General features: G+C 42.6%; 1 protein-coding gene across 5 annotated transcripts in view; it reads left to right on the top strand.

Moving 5' to 3' along the window:
• SH3PXD2A (SH3 and PX domains 2A) overlaps positions 1-18,738 on the top strand; it is a 252,239-nt gene that overhangs the window by 159,265 nt on the left and 74,236 nt on the right. For 4 of the 5 annotated variants that reach the window (XM_081953519.1, XM_081953517.1, XM_081953518.1 and 1 more), the window contains one exon: positions 12,481-12,612. In XM_081953519.1, coding sequence (XP_081809645.1) covers positions 12,481-12,612 — 132 coding nt within the window. Of the gene's footprint in view, positions 1-11,998; positions 12,154-12,480; positions 12,613-18,738 lie in introns of those variants that run through there. The other variant, XM_081953521.1, reaches the window with a different exon arrangement.

Here is an 18,738-nt window from a genome sequence, read left to right as displayed (position 1 = left end):
AATCAGCACCAATCTACCAATCATGATACAACCATACAACCAATCATTCCATTTACTGAAACAAAGCCAGCACCCCATCCCCTCCCACCAAGATTTACAGAAATAATAATAATAATAATAATAAATTTAAATTTATTAGCCGCTCCCTTTCCAGACAGGACTCGGGGCGGCGTACAATGGAGTGTATAAAACATAAAACATGTATACAAACACATAAACATACATATATACAGGACATACATGCACGGAGGAGGTAACAAATTACATCACATTGGACAATTAAAAGTCACCATTAAAATACCCCAATTGTAAAAACACAATTTAAATTTAAAAATTTAAAAGAACTGTCAGGAGGAGTAAGAAAAATTTACGGTTGAGCCAGGCCAGATATTGAAAGAGGTGGGTCTTCAACTGTACACGGAAGGAGCGGAGATCGGAAGTAGTCCTGATGTCACGGGGGAGGTCATTCCATAGGGCTGGGCCCATCACAGAGAAGGCTCTGCTCCTGGGTGTCGCCCCCCGACACTGTTTGGCGGACGGCACCCGAAGAAGTCCCTCTCTGTGTGAGCGGATTGGTCGTAGGGATGTATGGGGCAGGATGCGATCCTGCATGTAACTAGGTCCTGTGCCATGAAGCGCTTTAAAGATCATAATCAAAACCTTGAAACGTACTCGGAAGACTACAGGAAGCCAGTGCAGCTCGCGCAGGAGAGGTGTTACAGGGGAGTATCTAGTCCTCCCCATAATCACCCGCGCGGCCGCGTTCTGGACCAACTGCAGTCTCCGAGTGCATCTCAAGGGAAGCCCCATGTAGAGAGCATTGCAGTAGTCCAGGCGAGACGTCACTAGCGCATGGATGACTGTGCGTAGGGCATCCCGGTCCAATAAGGGGCGCAATTGACGCATCAGGCGAACCTGATGGAACGCCCCCCTTGCCACGCCTGTTACATGGTCATCCATGGACAGCCGGGCATCTAGGAGGACGCCCAAATTGCGCACCTGTTCCATGGGGGCCAGTTGCACGCCCCCAATGGCCAGAGATGGAAGCAACTGGTTGAACCGGGAGGCCGGAAGCCACAGCCACTCCGTCTTGGAAGGGTTGAGTTTTAGTCGGTTGTCATCCATCCAGACCCGTACGGCCTCCAAACACCGGGACATCATTTCGACGGCCTCATTGGGGTGGTTCGGGGTGGAAATGTATAGCTGAGTATCATCAGCATACAGATGATATCCCACCCCAAAACCACGGATGATCTCGCCCAGCGGTTTCATGTAAGTGTTGAACAGGAGAGGCGAGAGCACCGACCCCTGAGGCACCCCACATGTGAGTGGCCTCCGGGTCGATCTCTGCTCCCCTGCCAACACACGTTGCGTCCGGTCAGAGAGGTAGGAGCCAAACCACCGTAGAACGGTGCCCCTGACTCCCAGCCCCTCTAGCCGGTGCAACAGGATACCATGGTCGATGGTATCGAACGCCGCCGAGAGATCTAATAGGACCAGGATAGAGGAACAGCCCCTATCTCTGGCCCTCCAGAGATCATCAACCAATGCGACCAAGGCCGTCTCCGTGCTGTGCCCGGGTCGGAAGCCGGACTGGCGTGGGTCTAGATAATCATTCTCCTCCAGGTGACGTGGGAACTGTTGTGCTACCACACTCTCTACAACCTTCGCTAAAAAAGGGAGGTTGGAGACTGGACGATAATTGGCTAGGTCCATTGGGTCCAGGGAAGGCTTCTTGAGCAGGGGCCTCACCACCGCCTCTTTCAAGGTGGTCGGTAGAAGCCCCTCGCCCAACGAAGCGTTCACTAGGCCCAGGAGCCAGTCGCGTGTAACCTCCCAGGATGCCAGTACAAGCCAGGAGGGACACGGGTCCAATAAACATGTGGTAGGTCGCAGACGTCCACGCAACCTGTCCAAATCCTCGATGGCAACCGAGTCAAACTCCTCCCAAAGCGGTCCCTCAAGACTTGCCGCGGGCGTCTCAGCTGGACCACTGAAAGGGGCCCATCCCTTCCGGATTTGAGCGACTTTGTCCTGTAGATATTTCCCAAACTCCTCTGCTCTGCCCTGTAAAGGGGCTTCCCGTGATCTCTCAAACAAGAGAGAGCGAGTCACCCGAAACAGGGCGGCAGGGCGGTTATCTGCGGACGCAATAAGAGCGGCACAATATTGACGTTTGGCTGCTCTTAATGCCACAAGGTACGTCCTCAAATAGGCTCGTGCCTGTGCTCGGTCAAATTCGGAACGGGAGGATCTCCAACGACTCTCTAGGCGTCTCTTGTGGAATTTCATCACCCTTAGCTCCTCGGTGAACCAAGGGGCCAGGGTGGTTCGTCGCCGCAGGAGAGGCCGCAAAGGCGCCACCCGGTCTAGGGCCCCGGTAGTCGCACTATTCCATGCGTCTACTAGGTCCTCCACTCGGGGGGCGGGTCAGGTCCACAGGAGGTGGCCCAAGCTCCGTCTGGAACCTATCTGGTTCCATCAGGCGCTTGGGGCGGAACCATCTAATACCTTCCGGTTCCGCCTCCCCGCAGCGGGGTGTAGCACCGGGGAAGTCAAGCCGGAGAAGTGAGTGATCTGACCATGACAGGGGAGTAATAATTGGATCCCCTATTCCCAGATCACTCGTCCACTGGCCAGAGACAAAGACAAGGTCCAACGTGTGGCCTCCCTCGTGAGTAGGGCCCTGAATTAACTGGGTCAGGTCCATGGCTGTCATGGAAGCCATGAACTCCCGAACCCCCTCAGACGCTTCTCCCATCGACGGCAGATTAAAATCCCCCATTACTAAAAGTTTGGGGGTCTCAACCGCCACCGATGAGATTAGCTCGAGGAGTTCAGGCAGGGCCGCTGGTGTATAGCGAGGAGCCAGGTATACTATCAGCAGGCCCAACTGCCTCCCTGGGCCCCATCTCACGACGAGGGACTCACACCCGGATGTCTGTGGCACAGTGAACTCTCTCGGCTCCAAGTCTTCCCGGATAATCACTGCTACCCCACCGCCCCTTCCCTGGGCCCGAGGCTGGTGAGATGCTCGATAACCTGGCGGGCACATTTCCACGAGGGGTAAACCTCCCTCGTGGCCCAACCATGTCTCGGTTATTCCTGCGAGGTCCGGCTCCCCCTCCAAAATTAGATCGTGGATGAGGGGGGCCTTATTGACAACGGACCTCGCGTTGCATAACAGCAGTCTCAGGCCTTGGGTCTGTAGATCCTGACCACCTAGTATGCAGGGGTTGGTACAAGACGGCAGCTCCGTTCCCATTTTAAGCCCAAGCTTGAAAATGGCAGGTGAGATCTTGCCGAAACGTTGCAAAGACAATCTCAATCTTAAACGGGAAAAGACCCAAATACAACAAAACCAGCATATGTATGTATGTATATATGTATGTATGTGCATGTGTATGTACCGTGTTTCCCCGAAAATACGCCAGGGGCTTATATTTTTTTGACCCACGAAATATGGCCTTGGGCTTATTAAAGGGGAGGGTTTATTATTTTTGGGTTGCCGGGCGGCTGCTCCCTTGTGACTGGGTTCCTGAAGAGCCGGCCTAGCGGTATCCCAAAGGCACCAAGCCACGGGAATGAGGTGGGGGCAAAGGCGCTTGCGTTGCTTGGTGCTTTCGGGGTACCGCTAGGTCAGTCAGCGGCGCTGTGCCCAGCTGAAGAAGGGGGGGTTGCTGGGCAGCTGCTCTCTTGCGAGCGGGCTCCTGAAGAGCCGGGCACAGCCTCAGGGTCGAATGGCTGTGTTGCGCTGTCGCAGCAGCAACGCAGCAGCCATGAGGTGACCAAGCTTATGAGCAGCCGCCCGGCAACCCCCCTTTCCAGCCGGGTACAGCGCCGCTGACCGACCTAGCAGTACCCGGAAGGCACCAAGCAACGCGAGCGCCTGTTCACCGCCCTCCGCGTCCCGTGGCTCGGTGCCTTCGGAATGCCCCTAGGTGAGTGAATGGGGCTCTGCATGGCTGGAGGGGAGTTTCGCAGCGGCTTTTCCTCTCCCCGCTCGCGCGAAGGGCATCTGCGCTGCTGGCGCCGTCCGCCGCTTGGGTTTTTTTTTCAAAGCACGGAGGATGGATGCCGCTCTGGAAGTACCATAGAGCGTACTTCCAGAGCGGCATCCATCCTCCGTGCTTTGAAAAAAAAACCCAAGCGGCGGACGGCGCCAGCAGCGCAGATGCCCTTCGCGCGAGCGGGGAGAGGAAAAGCCGCTGCGAAACTCCCCTCCAGCCATGCAGAGCCCCATTCACTCACCTAGGGGCATTCCGAAGGCACCGAGCCACGGGACGCGGAGGGCGGTGAACAGGCGCTCGCGTTGCTTGGTGCCTTCCGGGTACTGCTAGGTCGGTCAGCGGCGCTGTACCCGGCTGGAAAGGGGGGTTGCCGGGCGGCTGCTCATAAGCTTGGTCACCTCATGGCTGCTGCGTTGCTGCTGCGACAGCGCAACACAGCCATTCGACCCTGAGGCTGTGCCCGGCTCTTCAGGAGCCCGCTCGCAAGAGAGCAGCTGCCCAGCAACCCCCCCTTCTTCAGCTGGGCACAGCGCCGCTGACTGACCTAGCGGTACCCCGAAAGCACCAAGCAACGCAAGCGCCTTTGCCCCCACCTCATTCCCGTGGCTTGGTGCCTTTGGGATACCGCTAGGTCGGCGAGCGGTGCTCTGCCTGGTCGGAGGGGGGGGATTGTCCAGAGGGTTTATTTTCGAGGGTGGGCTTATATTTTTGCGCACGCGAAAAATGTCGCAAGGGTTTAGTTTCAGGACATGGTGTATTTTCGGGAAAACACGGTATATGTATATGTATATGTATATGTATATATGTCCTGGTCTGCAGTTGGCCAAATAGTGAAGCATTTGTAGAGAAAAATACGGTAAATAACTAAACCTAGGATTAAACACGCCTAAAACGGGCCAATATTTGTGGATTCTGTAAAAACGATTCAGGAGGTGGGTAGCTGCCAAACAGCATAATTTTGCTCTTAATTTAACCAAAGAGGGAACAGCTGGTCTAATTGTTTTATTCTTTTTAACTTCTGCAAGCCAAACTCATACTTTATAGAAATGACTTTTGAGTTTCCTTCTCTCAAAAGATCAAGCTCTCTCTTGGCTTTCCAGCTACAATTGTTATAGCCAGTTGAAATGGATCAAATGGCAAAGTACTTAGGTGCTTTTCAATTGTTGGAGAACTTTGTCTGGCAGTTTCTTGGATTACTTCCAAATGGTTTCACAAATCTGTATGTGGAATGCCGTTGACTTATTTTTTTAAAAAAAACTTGCAATGCAAACCTTGATTGGATTCTGTAGAGTTTGAGCCAATTTTCCACAAAATTGAGGTGGTTGGGGAAAGAAGTCTGACTTCACCCTTTCCTCTGTCTCAACTTTGCCTTGGCTGGATTAATTTTTAAGATTAGCAAACGTATTGTAAAAGATCAGTCTGGTAGTGGCTAGTATTCTAGCAAATAGATTTTATTTGAAGATATGTACAGAAGGCATACCAGATGTTGCATGAACACAGACTATCAAAAATATCTGCAAGACCAGAGCTGTGCAAAGAATGCAAAAGAAGTACTGTGGACATATGGAAATGCAAATGAAGCATTAAAGCAGCCATGTCTTTAGGACACTTGAAGGGTGCTTTGGAAAGTTTCTATATGTAAATGAAGGAACAGGTTTTTTGCTTTACTGGTAGCATGGCTTATGCATGCATATGAATGACAATCAAAGACAACATTCAATGCAGCTGCATAAGACTTACAAAGTATGCGCCATATTTTTTGGTCTATAAGACACACTTCTCCCCCACCAAAGTGGGTGGAAATGTCTGTGCATCTTATAAAGCACATGTTGCCAAAGTCTCACCCACCCGCCAGTGTCCACCCTTTGGCCTGTGCCTCCCAGCAATTTGCCTTCTTGTAGCAAAAAGAAAACAGCTTGGTCAGCTTCAGCACAGCCTGATTGGTGATTGGATCGGCCTCCCAGAATACTGGCGTTCAGCTGTTCCAGGCTGTGGGGATTGTCGCCACCCATCGCCATTGCTACCTCCACATGCCCCATTTTCAGCCTCAACTGTTTTTGGTCTCTGGGCATCCCATTTTCGACCCGTTCCAGGTGGTGGGGATCGTCATCGCCGCTGAATGTGGCAGCAATCCTCGCTGCCTGGAACGGGCCAAAAACTGGATGTGCGGAGGCCGAAAATGGGGCGTCCGGAGGCCAAAATGGGGTGTGTAGAGCCCCAAGATGGGACGCATGGAGGCGGTGAGAGCGGTGATGGGCAGCGGTGATTCCCGCAGCCTGGAACAGCTGATCAACGGTATTCCAGGAGGCCAATCCAACCACCAATTAGCAGCTCGTGCTAAATCAGGCTGTGTTGAAACTTACCAGGCTGTTTGCTGCTAGGAAGCAAATTGCTGGGAGACAGAGGCCAAAGGGTTAGGCCAGCATGCGGGTAGGATGCGCACTCTCACATTTGTGAACCGGGAAGGTAAGTGAATCCCACCGCTGGGCGAGATTTTGTGCCCACTGTAAATGCAATTATCTCAAAAACGTGAAACCTTTGAAAACAGAAAAATATGATTGTATGCTTGGATTTTTTTTCAAACTACAGTTAAAGCTGGTTACAGCTCAAGATTGAGTGATTGCAGCAAGCCAACTCTTAATAAGTGAAAAATAAAGCAAAATGAACAGAAAATAAAATTAGAAGGAGGGGGGCAGGTGAGTAGCAAGGTGAGAAAAGATGCACTTAAGCAGAGAACAATTGGATCCAGAATGAGCATGCATATTGTTTGTTATTTGGACACACAACTATCTAATAATATCCAATAAAAAGAAATTTTAACAAAATAAAAAGCATGGTGAATATTAGAAAGAAAATAAAAAAAATAGTTAAGGAAACATTAAAAATAAGAAAGGAAAAAGATTATATAGAAGCGGCATCCAATTTTTTTGACAGAGGTTATAAATGGATTTGTAGTTTACGTTTTCTAAGGTTATATCATAATGTCTTTCTTTCATAAGCCACCCTTTCTAATCTTCAGCCCCATAAATCACAAGTTCATCTTTCTCTACTTTCAGCCAAAAGTCCATAAAGAGTTTCCAGTCACTGATAAATGTAATTGTTGGTCTTTAATCAAATTAATTTTGCCATCTCTGCTAATTCAGTCATATTCACCAACCATTTCTCCATTGTGGGAATTTCAAAGTATTTCCATTTTTGCACATATAATAGGTGTTACAACAGTAAACATTTATGAGAATTATTTTCCATGGCTCTTTTCTAGTTGACTGTCCATTAATCCCAGCAAGAAAATTTCTGATTTCAGTTGAATGTTGGATCTGTAAAATTTGTTGCATTGTTCTATGTATTTGAACCCAGAAATGTATAGCTTTTTTACAAGTACCGTATTTTTTGGAATATAAGACGGACCAGAGTATAAGACACAACAAGGTTTTGAAGAGGCAATTTTTTTAAAAAAGTAGATAGGTAGATAGCGGGAGAGAGAGGAAGAGAAAGAGAAATACAGTAGGTAGGGAGGGAGAAGGAGAGAGTAGGTAGGTAGATAGAGGGAGAGGGAAGGGAGAGAGAGAGAAAGAGAAATACAGTAGGTAGGTAAGGAGAGAGAGAGTACGTAAGGTAGGTAGATAGAGGGAGAGAGAGAGAGAAATACAATAGGTAGGTAGAGAGAGAGTAGGTAGGTAGGTAGAGAGAGGGATAGAGAGAGACAAATACAGTAGGTAGGGAGGGAGAGAGAGTAGGTAGGTAGGTAGGTAGATAGATAGATGATAGATAGATAGATAGATAGATAGATAGATAGATAGATAGATAGATAGATAGATAGAGAAAAATACAGTAGGTAGGTAGGGAGAGAGAGAGAGTAGGTAGATAGATAGAGGGATAGAGAGAGAGAGAAATACAGTAGGTAGGTAGGAAGAGGGAGAGAGTAGGTAGGTAGGTAGGTAGATAGAGGGATAGAGAGAGAGAAATGCAGTACATAGGTAGGTTAGTAGGTAGAGAGAGTAGGTTAGTAGGTAGATAGAAGGATAGAGAGAGGGGGGGGAGAAATACAATAGGTAGGTAGGGAGAGAGAGAGAGTGTAGGTAGGTAGATGTTTCCAGGTGTATTTATCCATGTGCTGGAGAAGGAAATCGCTGACAACCTGCAGCGCCTAAGACTTGTTTCTGCTGGCACAGCACTTGATCAATGTATCAATCATCAATCACTCTAACTAAAGAGCTTTCCGAAAGGGAAAAATTTTTTTTTGCACTCTACAAACCTCCCAAAAATGGCCCGTTTTTTTGCAAAAATTGGCCCATTTTTTTCAAATAAAAGACATGAATAGCCTTGGGGCGGCTTGCAGAGTGCTCCTGGGGGGAGCCAAAAATGAGCAAAAACCGGCCCATTTTTCACGAAAATGGCCCCGTTTTTTGTCAAAAGAATTGCATGCATAGCCTTATGGAGGCTTATAGAGGGCTGGGGGGGGGGGAACGGTCCATTGTTTGCTCATTTCTGCCCTCCCCAGCCCCCAGCAGCTCTCTGAAAGCTTCCATAAGGGTATACACGGCCATTTTGGTAAAGGCGGCGGGGCTTCAGGAGGCAAAAAAAAAATGCTGTATATGATGTATAAGACACACCCAGATTTTCAGGCTCTTTTTTGAGGAAAAAAGGTGTGTCTTATACTCCGAAAAATACGGTATATTAGGCATGATAAAACGAACCATTCATGTCATGCATATTTCCAGCAAAAATTTGAAGTATTTTATACATTCTAGACAATTTCTATGAAGTTACCAGTGGTACATCACTTTGTGAAAATCATCCAAACATCATAAACACTGTTTGGATTCTCTTTTAAGTTCTAATGTAAATTTCAGTCCTTTCAACCATATATTTTCACACTCTGTTGTCAGTATATTGTGTCTAAAGTCCTTACCCCATTTTATTACATTCTTTCATTTGTTCTTCCATTTCAAATTTCAATAAAAGTATATACATTTTAGCAATTATGTTTGCATGTAGTCAAATTCTGTCTTCTGCTACTCAATTCCAAATATCCTATTATCTATCTTAAATCTTAGTCTTAACTATGCCCAAACCATTGAAAAGTAAACCCCTCAGACCACATTAATAGATTTCAGAATTTGGAAAAATGGGTGGAAAAAGTGATGGAAATGGCAAAGCTAACTGTTTTAATGAGATAGAAGGACTTTTCCAGTTTGTTTCTACTTGGAAACCACTTTTGGACTTTATGCTCAAAACAGAAAACATATATGAATATTTGATCTTAGCTTTGATGATTAGGTTAACTGTTGTTATAGAAATGGTTTGTATATATCAGAAATGTAAAGTAAACAGTTGAGATTGTAATTGTACCTTGTATTTTATTGCACTGAAAATAGAAGTCACTGGGGGTTTTTATTTTTCTTTCTATCATGCACTTCTTTCTCCTGTCCTTTTGATCTTTATTTTATTAGTATTGTATAGTACAGTAAACTCAAAAACTAAATCCCATTGCAAGCAATTGCTCTTTTGATTTCATCTTATATTTTCCATTTTTCTGTTCTAACAACTGTTGAAAAGTTAACTATTTTTCTTTAATTACTGTTTCTTTCCTATAAAATATTTCTTGGTCCAAGACCCATAAAGGTATTTTCAGGCAAGTCTGGCTTTATACCTGTTCCATAGTCTTGATATAGCACTTCTAATATGATTTTGAAAATCTTCATGGACCTTACTTAACTTTATTGTACCATAGAAAACCATGCCGTTTGAACCTCAGATTCATGCTCTTCTAATTCTAATATTATCTTATTTCTCAGCAAAACCCACTCTTTTATTCAGACTGAGTAGCAGCCTGCAAAATAGTTTCAAATCAAGCGATCCCTATTCCCATTCCTTTGCAACTTAAGTATTTTATATGTAACTCTTGGTTTTTGCCATATATGTTGGATATAACTTTCTGCTATTGCTTAAAAGGTACATCAGTTGTCATAATAAGTATCATTTAAAAAAACATCCTTCTTGGCAAAACAGTGACTTTTTCACAGAAATTCTCCCCAACAACGTTAGTTGTAATTTCTCCCATATTAATATGGCTTCCTGATTTCATTCCACATAATTATTTTCATACAAAGTACAATTAAAGTTTGTCATAGTAATATGTACATATTTCACTTTTTTTGCAACCTTAAAACCATTTTTATATCAATTCTGTTTTGCTTGAATGGTTTTAGATTAGAGTGTTTGCAGTACAGTAATAAACACTTGAGTGTCATGAATTTTAATGTATATTCTATAATAAATTCTTCCTAAGTGGCTGTCTGGCTTTGTGCATGTGTTTCTTTTTTTCGCTACAATTCCACCCAAGGAATTTTTTAATTAGAAGAAAAAGCATCCGTTAGGGCATCAAGTGACAGATTATTTTCTCTTAAAAGCCTTTTAACATCCCTTTGTAATCAGGGATAGAGTGCTTTATGGAAATGATGATAGATTTCTGGTTAGTACCTCATGGTTGGGATAATAATTCCCTACCCTAAAATACTTGAAAAGTCCATATCAAATACTTTATACTCTGTGTGTTTGGCACTGAAAGAACTCTGAAGCATTCAAAATGTAGGTTTTGTAAGATAATTAAAGCACTGGTTTCACTTTTGCTGTTTTACAAACTTTCTCACCACCATTGTTAAGTGAAATCATTGCAGTTGTTAAATTAGTAACATGTTTTTTTAAGTCGATCTGGCTTCCCCATTGGCTTTGCTTGTTGGAAGGCCGCAAAAGCTGATCACATGACCCTGGGGACACTGCAACTCTCATAAATACGATTCAGTTGCCAATCGTTTGAATTTTGATCACGTGATCATGGGAATGCGGCAACAGTCGTAAGTGTGAAAAACAATCACAACTCACTTTTTTAGTGCTATTGTAATTTTGAACGGTCACTAAATAAACTTGTAAGTTGAGGACTATCTGTAATATAAATATGGTCATGTGTACCATCCTTGCAAGTGGAAAAAAACTAAATACAGAAGCATGGTTTTGAAGATGTAGGCAAGAATACACAGGGACAAAAGGATGCCAAAAGTTGTGTTAGGAATTGGGGGTGGGGGGTGATTTGATCTGCACAATTAGATTGATATAATATGTTAGTAAACATCTCTCAAACTTTAAGTATTTCAAGTTGTTGTTTTTTTGAGAGAGAAATTCTTGGCTTCTTTTGGGGTTTTCAGTCTTTTGTTCCTAAGTATGCTTATTCCTAAGTATGCCAGTATGCTGTGAAGTGGGGTAAGAGTTCAAAAAAGAAAAAAAAAGTTACTGGTTTAAAAAAATGCTTTTGTAGCACATATTTCTTCCTTGCAGGCGCCAAAGGGCAGGGTATAAGAGTCGATTTTCCTGTGGGTGTTCAGAAGTGGGCGGGCTAAGCCCTTGTTTATGTTCTGAGTGACTGATGAGCAAAGGGCATGCATGTTTCTGCTGCAACTTGCTGTGGAAAGCATTTAAAAAACAACAACACAACTGACCATAGTAGCAGAATATGTTTATTATTTCTGTGTCATATAATCAATTTGGGGGAAATGTAGCAAAAATGATGCATAATAAAATAATGAAGCAAAGAGAGGGAGACTTAGGAATCGGAGGAGGAGGTGGTGGAAAAATAAGGGAGCAGGTTTTGCCAGCACTTTGCAATGCTAGAGTTGTAGCAAGAGATTTGCTCTGCAGTTTACTTTAAAGGGACACTTCTTTTGAGTTGTGTTTAGAAGAAGGTGAACAGTGGAGCAGGAGGGGGGCTGTGTAAGCAGGACTCTGTGCTATAACTCTTCTGTTTCAAGTAAACAGACCATTGCACCCTCCCCTCTTCCCTTCCTCCATTCCCTCCTCCCTTTTTCAACATTGCTCATGTGTTTTCTATTTAAGGGCTGCAGCGAGAGGCAAATATGATTGGCGTCCACAACCCTTTTTTGCTTGTCTCAAGCCTGTAAAAAGCGAGCAGGAGCTCAGTCTATACGGGGAAGAAATTGCGGACTGTTTCTTTTTTCCCACCCACCCCCGTTTAATCGGAGAAGCTCTGGGTTTCCATTTTTTCCTGTCATTTTATGTTGGCTGTGATTGGGATGGATTTTTCTCTCTGAATGGGAATCAGTATGGTGTGGAACCATGTTGGAAAGAGGTTTATTTTCAAACTCCATCCTGCATTTTAATGTCTGCATTATGCTGTTGTGTTAAACACTTGAGCGTGGGTTTTTGTTTTGTTTTGTTTTGTTTTTTGTCCCTTCCTCAGTCATTCTCCAATGTTCCTCTGTTCTATTGACCTGTGGGCCAGAGGAAACTACTCCTTTATGGCCAGCCATTTGGGGATACGCTGTGAGCCACTCTTGTGTTCTGATTGGCTTGGCCTTGGTGACAAGTCAGCCTATCCTGAATCGGATGGACAGAGGTGACTCCCAAGGAGCCATGGCTGGAAGCTGGCTCACAGCTTGCTTTTTCCCTTCTCCAGGTGCTGACGCTAGCTCTGAGCCTATGATCCTGGAGCAGTATGTGGTGGTATCTAACTATGAGAAACAGGAAAACTCGGAGATCAGCCTGCAAGCCGGCGAAGTGGTGGATGTAATAGAGAAGAATGAAAGTGGTAAGAGGTTACTTTTTGGAAAATACATATTTCTCTTTCTTAACACTCTTTTCTCCACAGGCTCATCAGTCTTCCTGAATTTTTCTGCATTGCATGTAGATTTCTCTCTCCTGCACCACTTGATTTGGGCTAGGGCCAGATTTTCTATTCTAACAACCTCTCCTTGGCTTTTCATTAATTACTCAGCGTACTTTAATGGAAAACTTTGGGGATGTGGGAAAGAAGAGAACCCGTGATGTATGTTATGTATTTATTAGTATTATATAGTTGCTCTACTGGAGAAAATGTCACTATTTCCATTTCCTCCCACTATTTTTAAATTTTTATTGTATGAGCTGCTTTAAAACAATTCACTCTAGCAGTGAAAATTTTGCATGGTAACTCCTTTGTCAGTCACAGAGCGGGGGTGGGTGGTGGGTGGGAAGGTGGACTGTTATAGATTATATGGCATAAAAGATTTAAAATACTTTTTAAGAGCTGTGAATTGTGACATTTTTAATACAATTCATAGTAAAGTAGTACAATCTGTATGCTAATTAGCAAAGAGCAATTTATCTTCATTAAAAAATTATTTATGTTGGAGTGAAATGAAAAAGCAACTTGATGTATTGTTTAGCAGTGATAGGAGTTGCAGGTCAAACATCTGGAGAGCATCAGGTTGGGGAAGACTGATCTTTAATGTTAAATGCAATTCGAATTGAAACATTTTAACAAGAGACAGGTCTGATTAGAGCACATCCTTCTACTCTGTGATGAATAATATCTGATCAAAGTTCAAAATAGATCAGGCATGTAGATATAGATTCGGGGGCGGGCATGTGTATAGATCAGTTTTCCATCTGACTTTTGCAACCCCAAAGGATTGGATCACTTTATGAGACAATGTGAAGGCTTCCAGGAAAACTATAATTATCTTTCTAAATTGGAATATATTTACACTGTAGGTTGATTAAAGGTCCTATCCTATATTCTGTGGGTTCAGCTTAAGTTTTATATAAAGAAATAGTATTGTAATATTAGCCACTTAAGAAATCTACATAGTCAAAAGGATTAAATCAGCTATACATGAATGCCAATAATTCTATCATTTACTTATGAAAGTAGTACAAAAACTGAGGTGGTTATGGAATGTCTAGTAAATTGCATTTTCATTGATCCAAATATTCTGTATCATCCTTTGAGAATCCTTTAGTATGGACCAAGAGTTCATGAACCCCTTATTTCTATACTTTTCGTTGGATAATATGATGTAAATGCAGACACATTGGATTGTACATCTTCTTCCATGGGTTACTGTGAAAAGGCTAAATGAGACTGTCAGGTGAATAGGTAGCTTTCAGGGGTAACAAAAGAAATAGGACTATGGCTTCTGAGGTATCCCTCGTTCAGGAGTATAGCATGGAATGATAGATTCACATAGAATATTTCTCAACTGGAATTCTTGTCAAGAGCATGGAATGCTGTGAAGTAGAAATGAATAATTATTTAAATTAATTATTTTGGAGAACTATATTCAGGAATAAAACATGGCTCTAATTACTACTTGCAAATAAGTAGTAGGAATAGGAAGTTTATAAGTTCTTAACAAATAGATTTATGATGTGTGGCTCAAAAGGTAGTGGGAGGGTGCAGAAGAAGAATTTTAGACTTATAAATCAACACTGGTCCATTCACTGAGAATAGCATGTCAAAAAGGCTTGAGTGAAAGTGAGATACGGTTGGTTATAATTACAAAAACAAGAATGTAAAATGAAGAGAAGCAAGAGAAGACATAGAAATTCTTCAAATGCATATGATTAAGGTACTAATTATATGGGGAGCCAGCTGAGTGGGTGGGACAGTAAACTGAAGGAGAATACTGTGATATTCCTGGAAAGACTCATGATGAAGAGCAGATGAAGAATATATCCAGGAAAACAACGGGCATTCCATTAGAGTGGACATCTGGCAACCAACTGGCCATTTTCAGAAACTTCCTTGTCTTTTTCTCTTCTTCCTTCCTGTATTGATTATTTACCTTCAGACATAACAAGAATTGGGAGGTCCAGAATTCCAAATAACACAAACTGACTTTTGAACCTTAGCAGTTCAGGACCACACTTTTAAAAATAATTTTGAACATAAAATAATGTTATTGAAGAGTATAAGTGTTGGAATTTTGTTTTCCTTTAGTTTGGGAGCAATGATTGAACATTTTTGGTATACTGCATTAAGCCACACAAAGACTTAGATACCAATTTTTATTGTTTGTTTCTTGGAAATTTGCTACCTAACTTCTAGGGGCATATGTGCATACCTGGCTTTTGAAAGGCGTGTAATTTCCCGCATGATTTCTTATAAATCAATAGATTTACTATTACTGTTGTTGAAACATATATGATTACTTGTAAGTACTTATCTCCCTTATGGGAGATAAGAATAGGCGTAGATCTTTTCTGCACTTACAGGATTCTTATATGATCTTGCCTCAGACTAAAATAAATTAAATACCATCAAACAGTTATTCTTCTGTTGCATCTTTTATAGTTTGCTGTATTTTTGTGGAACATTTTTTGCAGAGTAATACTAGTTCTGTGCTTTTGCTTAAAAGACAAAGAAAATAAGTTTGAGGTTATTCATGGTGCTTTTTGTTGTTGCTGCTTTAGAGTTGATAATATACATCTAAGTAACATTTGTATGATTCTGTTTTGCAGTTATAATGTATAATTTTTAATTTAAAACGTTTATACTTCACTCTGAAATCGAAGCTCCCATTGTGTCTACATTCCCTTCCCTAAACAATAGGGTCTTGCTCTCAGATTTACAAAATAAAAGACATAAGAGGTTAGGAATTAATTAAGGAGCAAGATGAGAAATATCTTGAGGATGGGATTTGTTTTTGAAATAAGACTTCTTTCCAATTATATGCAAGTTTGTTCTCTGTCTGGGCTAGTCTGTTTCTCTCTCTATTTTTCATTTCATTCCATTCTTGAGATTAAACTGAATGTTTCTATTTCCTTTGCTTAAAGAAAAAGCTGAAAAACTCCTCTGGTTGCAATTGGGGGGAAAAGAGTCTGCTATTAAGACAAGGGAGGTGTCAGTTTACTGAACTGTGTCTCCTCTCTATTCAGGGCAATATGGTTTGTCAAAAACTACATCTGGAGGATAGTTGCAGAGACAAACGAATGGAGAGCTTTTTGCACTGAATATCATTTGAAAAGCTCCTTTTTAATCCTTAATTTTTTTTTAGAACAGTTCCCCCTACTTTGCTGTCTTTTCGTTATATACAGTTGAAACTTTTTTTTCAAAGATTTTTTTATTTTTTTATTCTCTAACATACCATTTTAAGTATACATTCACATGATCGTTATTTTTCTTTACATTTATCATTCTTATACATTCTTATACATATACAGTTGAAACTTTTAAAAGAAAAGATGGGAGAAATCAGTGACTACGCCAAATCTACACTGGATCTACACCAAAATGATCAAGTTATAAAATAATTTATCATAAAAAATACTAACATAATCTTGGTGGGTGGGCTCTGAATGGTTTCTTCAGAAAATCCCATTAATTTGGATAAAAGCACATTTGGATTGGTAGTTTTTTCCAGTAGCCAAGTCATTATTTTCCTTAAAATGTACTGTAATAACAGTAAACATATTTATTAAATCAAAGGTAAGTTAACCAGCCTTTGAGAGGTTTTTGCATGAGAGGGGAGGAGAGAGAAGAGGAACGGATTGTAGGTTTCAATTTTTTCATTCCTCTCCCACCCCAATTTGAGAATGGTTTATGATCATTTTTACATTATGCTTATTCATTATTTGTGTGTATGCCTTTGACTCATTGTTGGCTACTAGTAACCACCTGAACATGTCTCTGTAGTTTCCTTGGCCAGATTTCAGTAGTGGCTTGTCCATTACTTGCTTCTTAGGGCAGAAAGAGATTGACTGGCCTAAGATCACCCAGTTGTCTTTGTTCCTAAGGTGGTACTGGAACTTTTGGTCTTCTGTTTGCTAGCCTGATGCCTTAACCACTACATCAAACTAGCTCCTACTGAAATATTAATTAATGTTTGCTTTATTGTTAGAAAGATCTACCAATATTGTATTTATTTAATCAGACTATATATGCTTAACAAGTAGACATGCCAAGACTAAACAGAACTCACTCTCTATTTGTGTCACTGTTGCTAGGCTTATAGCACCTTGATAAATGTACTTATGCTTATTGAATATGAGCTGACTCCTTTTACCAATATTTACTAATGTAAAAATATGCTTCCTTTCTAATGATTCTCTTGTCATGGATCTCCATAACTATTCTTTAAAATCTCATTTATTCTTTAAGGAGCATCTCATTCCTGTAAATTAGCTGATGATGGATACTGCTGATTCCTCAAATCAGTATTTTAATGTATTTTTTTTAATTGTATCAGTTTTACTGTGTATAATTTGTCTTATGTGTATCTAACATCTTGTAAATCTACAGTGATTAAAAAACCTTTAAACTGACGTACTAACATTTTAATATTTGTAAAATTGTGATTGATGTATCTATGTAATACATTCTTGGCCTAGCTGAAATATCTAACTTGCAATATACAATCAGTGATTTTTCTGCCTCATTGTTCAAGCTTCCCCCATAATTGGAACCTATTGGTTAGAATGTTGATATTTCAGACTAACTTTTGGAAAGATTTAGGCCACCTCAATGTGTTTTCTCTTTTGATTGCTTTTTTTTTCCTGGCAGCAGGGATTTCCAATAGGATAAATTTAATTTGGAACCAATTGCTAAATCTCATCTCACATCTTTCCCGCTGAGATTAGATGGTGGAGATTCCAATAGATCCGTAATGGCGAACCAATTGCACATGTGCCAGAAGTGGCACGCAGAGCCATCTCTCCAGGCACATGAGCCATCGTCCATTGCTCTTCCAGGTTCTGGTGTGCCAGCCAGCTGGTCTTCACACATGCAGGAGTATTGGAAACTGAAAGAGCAGTTGCCAGGTGCTCACGGGCCACCTGGTTTTCTGTTTCTGGCATGTATGCACGCGAAGACCAGGTGGCCAGTGTGCATGGATATACTGGAAAACGGAAGAGCATCTTCCTGGTGCAAACATAAGCACCAGGCAGTGACATGCGGTGAGGTTTTTGGCTGGTGAGGCTGGTGACATCATCAGCGTGAGCCGCGGTCCCCTTCATGTTGACTCAGGAAGGCGGGGATTGGGACCACGTGTGCAGGAGGCTGAAGCTGCCGCAGCCTCCTGCACACGTGGTCCCATTCCCCTCCTTCCTGACTCCTGAGTCAACATGAAGGGGACCACGGAGCACGCTCTGCGGTCCCCTTCATGTTGACTCAGGAAGGCGGGGAATGGGATCACGTGTGCAGGAGGGAGGCTGATGCTAGAGGAGCCTTCTGCACATGTGGTCCCATTCCCGGACCACATGGGCAGAAGGCTCCTCAGCGCCTTTTCCCTTTTCCCTTTTTTTTTATTTTCATGATGAGAGCGGTGAGGCTCTGCCTCCCCTGACCGCACGTCCCTGGCACCAGGCACCTGGTCTTCACACATACATGCGTGTAAGAAACCAGAAAGCCAGGTGGCGCACATGCACATCGGGTGGCTGCTCTTCTGGTTTCCAGCATGCGTGCACGCCTGCCTTGGCACTCAGTGCCGAAAAGGATCACCAACACTGCAATAGATCAATGTGTAAAGATGCCTTATATTGTGTCAAAGGACTTGCTTTTTTAAGAATCTTTACATGCACATTGAGAATAGAAAATACAAATTAGCTCTTTAATTTCTTTCTATGATATTGTTTCTCTGTCATATTAAGAGAGGGAGAATGAGAGAGAGAGAGAAGGAGAGTGTGCTGGATGTGATAAGGAGTATTCCAGTTATGTCTTAAACCACATTACAGTGACTGATACATTACCAAATATTTCAGCAAATAATTTTTTGTAGATATTCTTCTGTGTTAAGTAGAGAAGGGGATATGTGATATTTAATATCTTAATTAAAAACAGATTACACATTGTAACTTAAGAACATCATGAGTTGCCATGCATCACTTCTTCATTCCTTGTCCTTTGTGCAGCCATGCAACTTGATAAGCTATTAAAAGGTGACTATCTGACTATCTT

Source organism: Natrix helvetica (genome assembly GCF_964273705.1).
Source record: "Natrix helvetica genome assembly, chromosome: 5".
NCBI lineage: Eukaryota > Metazoa > Chordata > Lepidosauria > Squamata > Natricidae > Natrix > Natrix helvetica.
The sequence above is the reverse complement of the archived record's forward strand: the minus strand, read 5'-3'. Positions and strand labels throughout refer to the sequence as shown.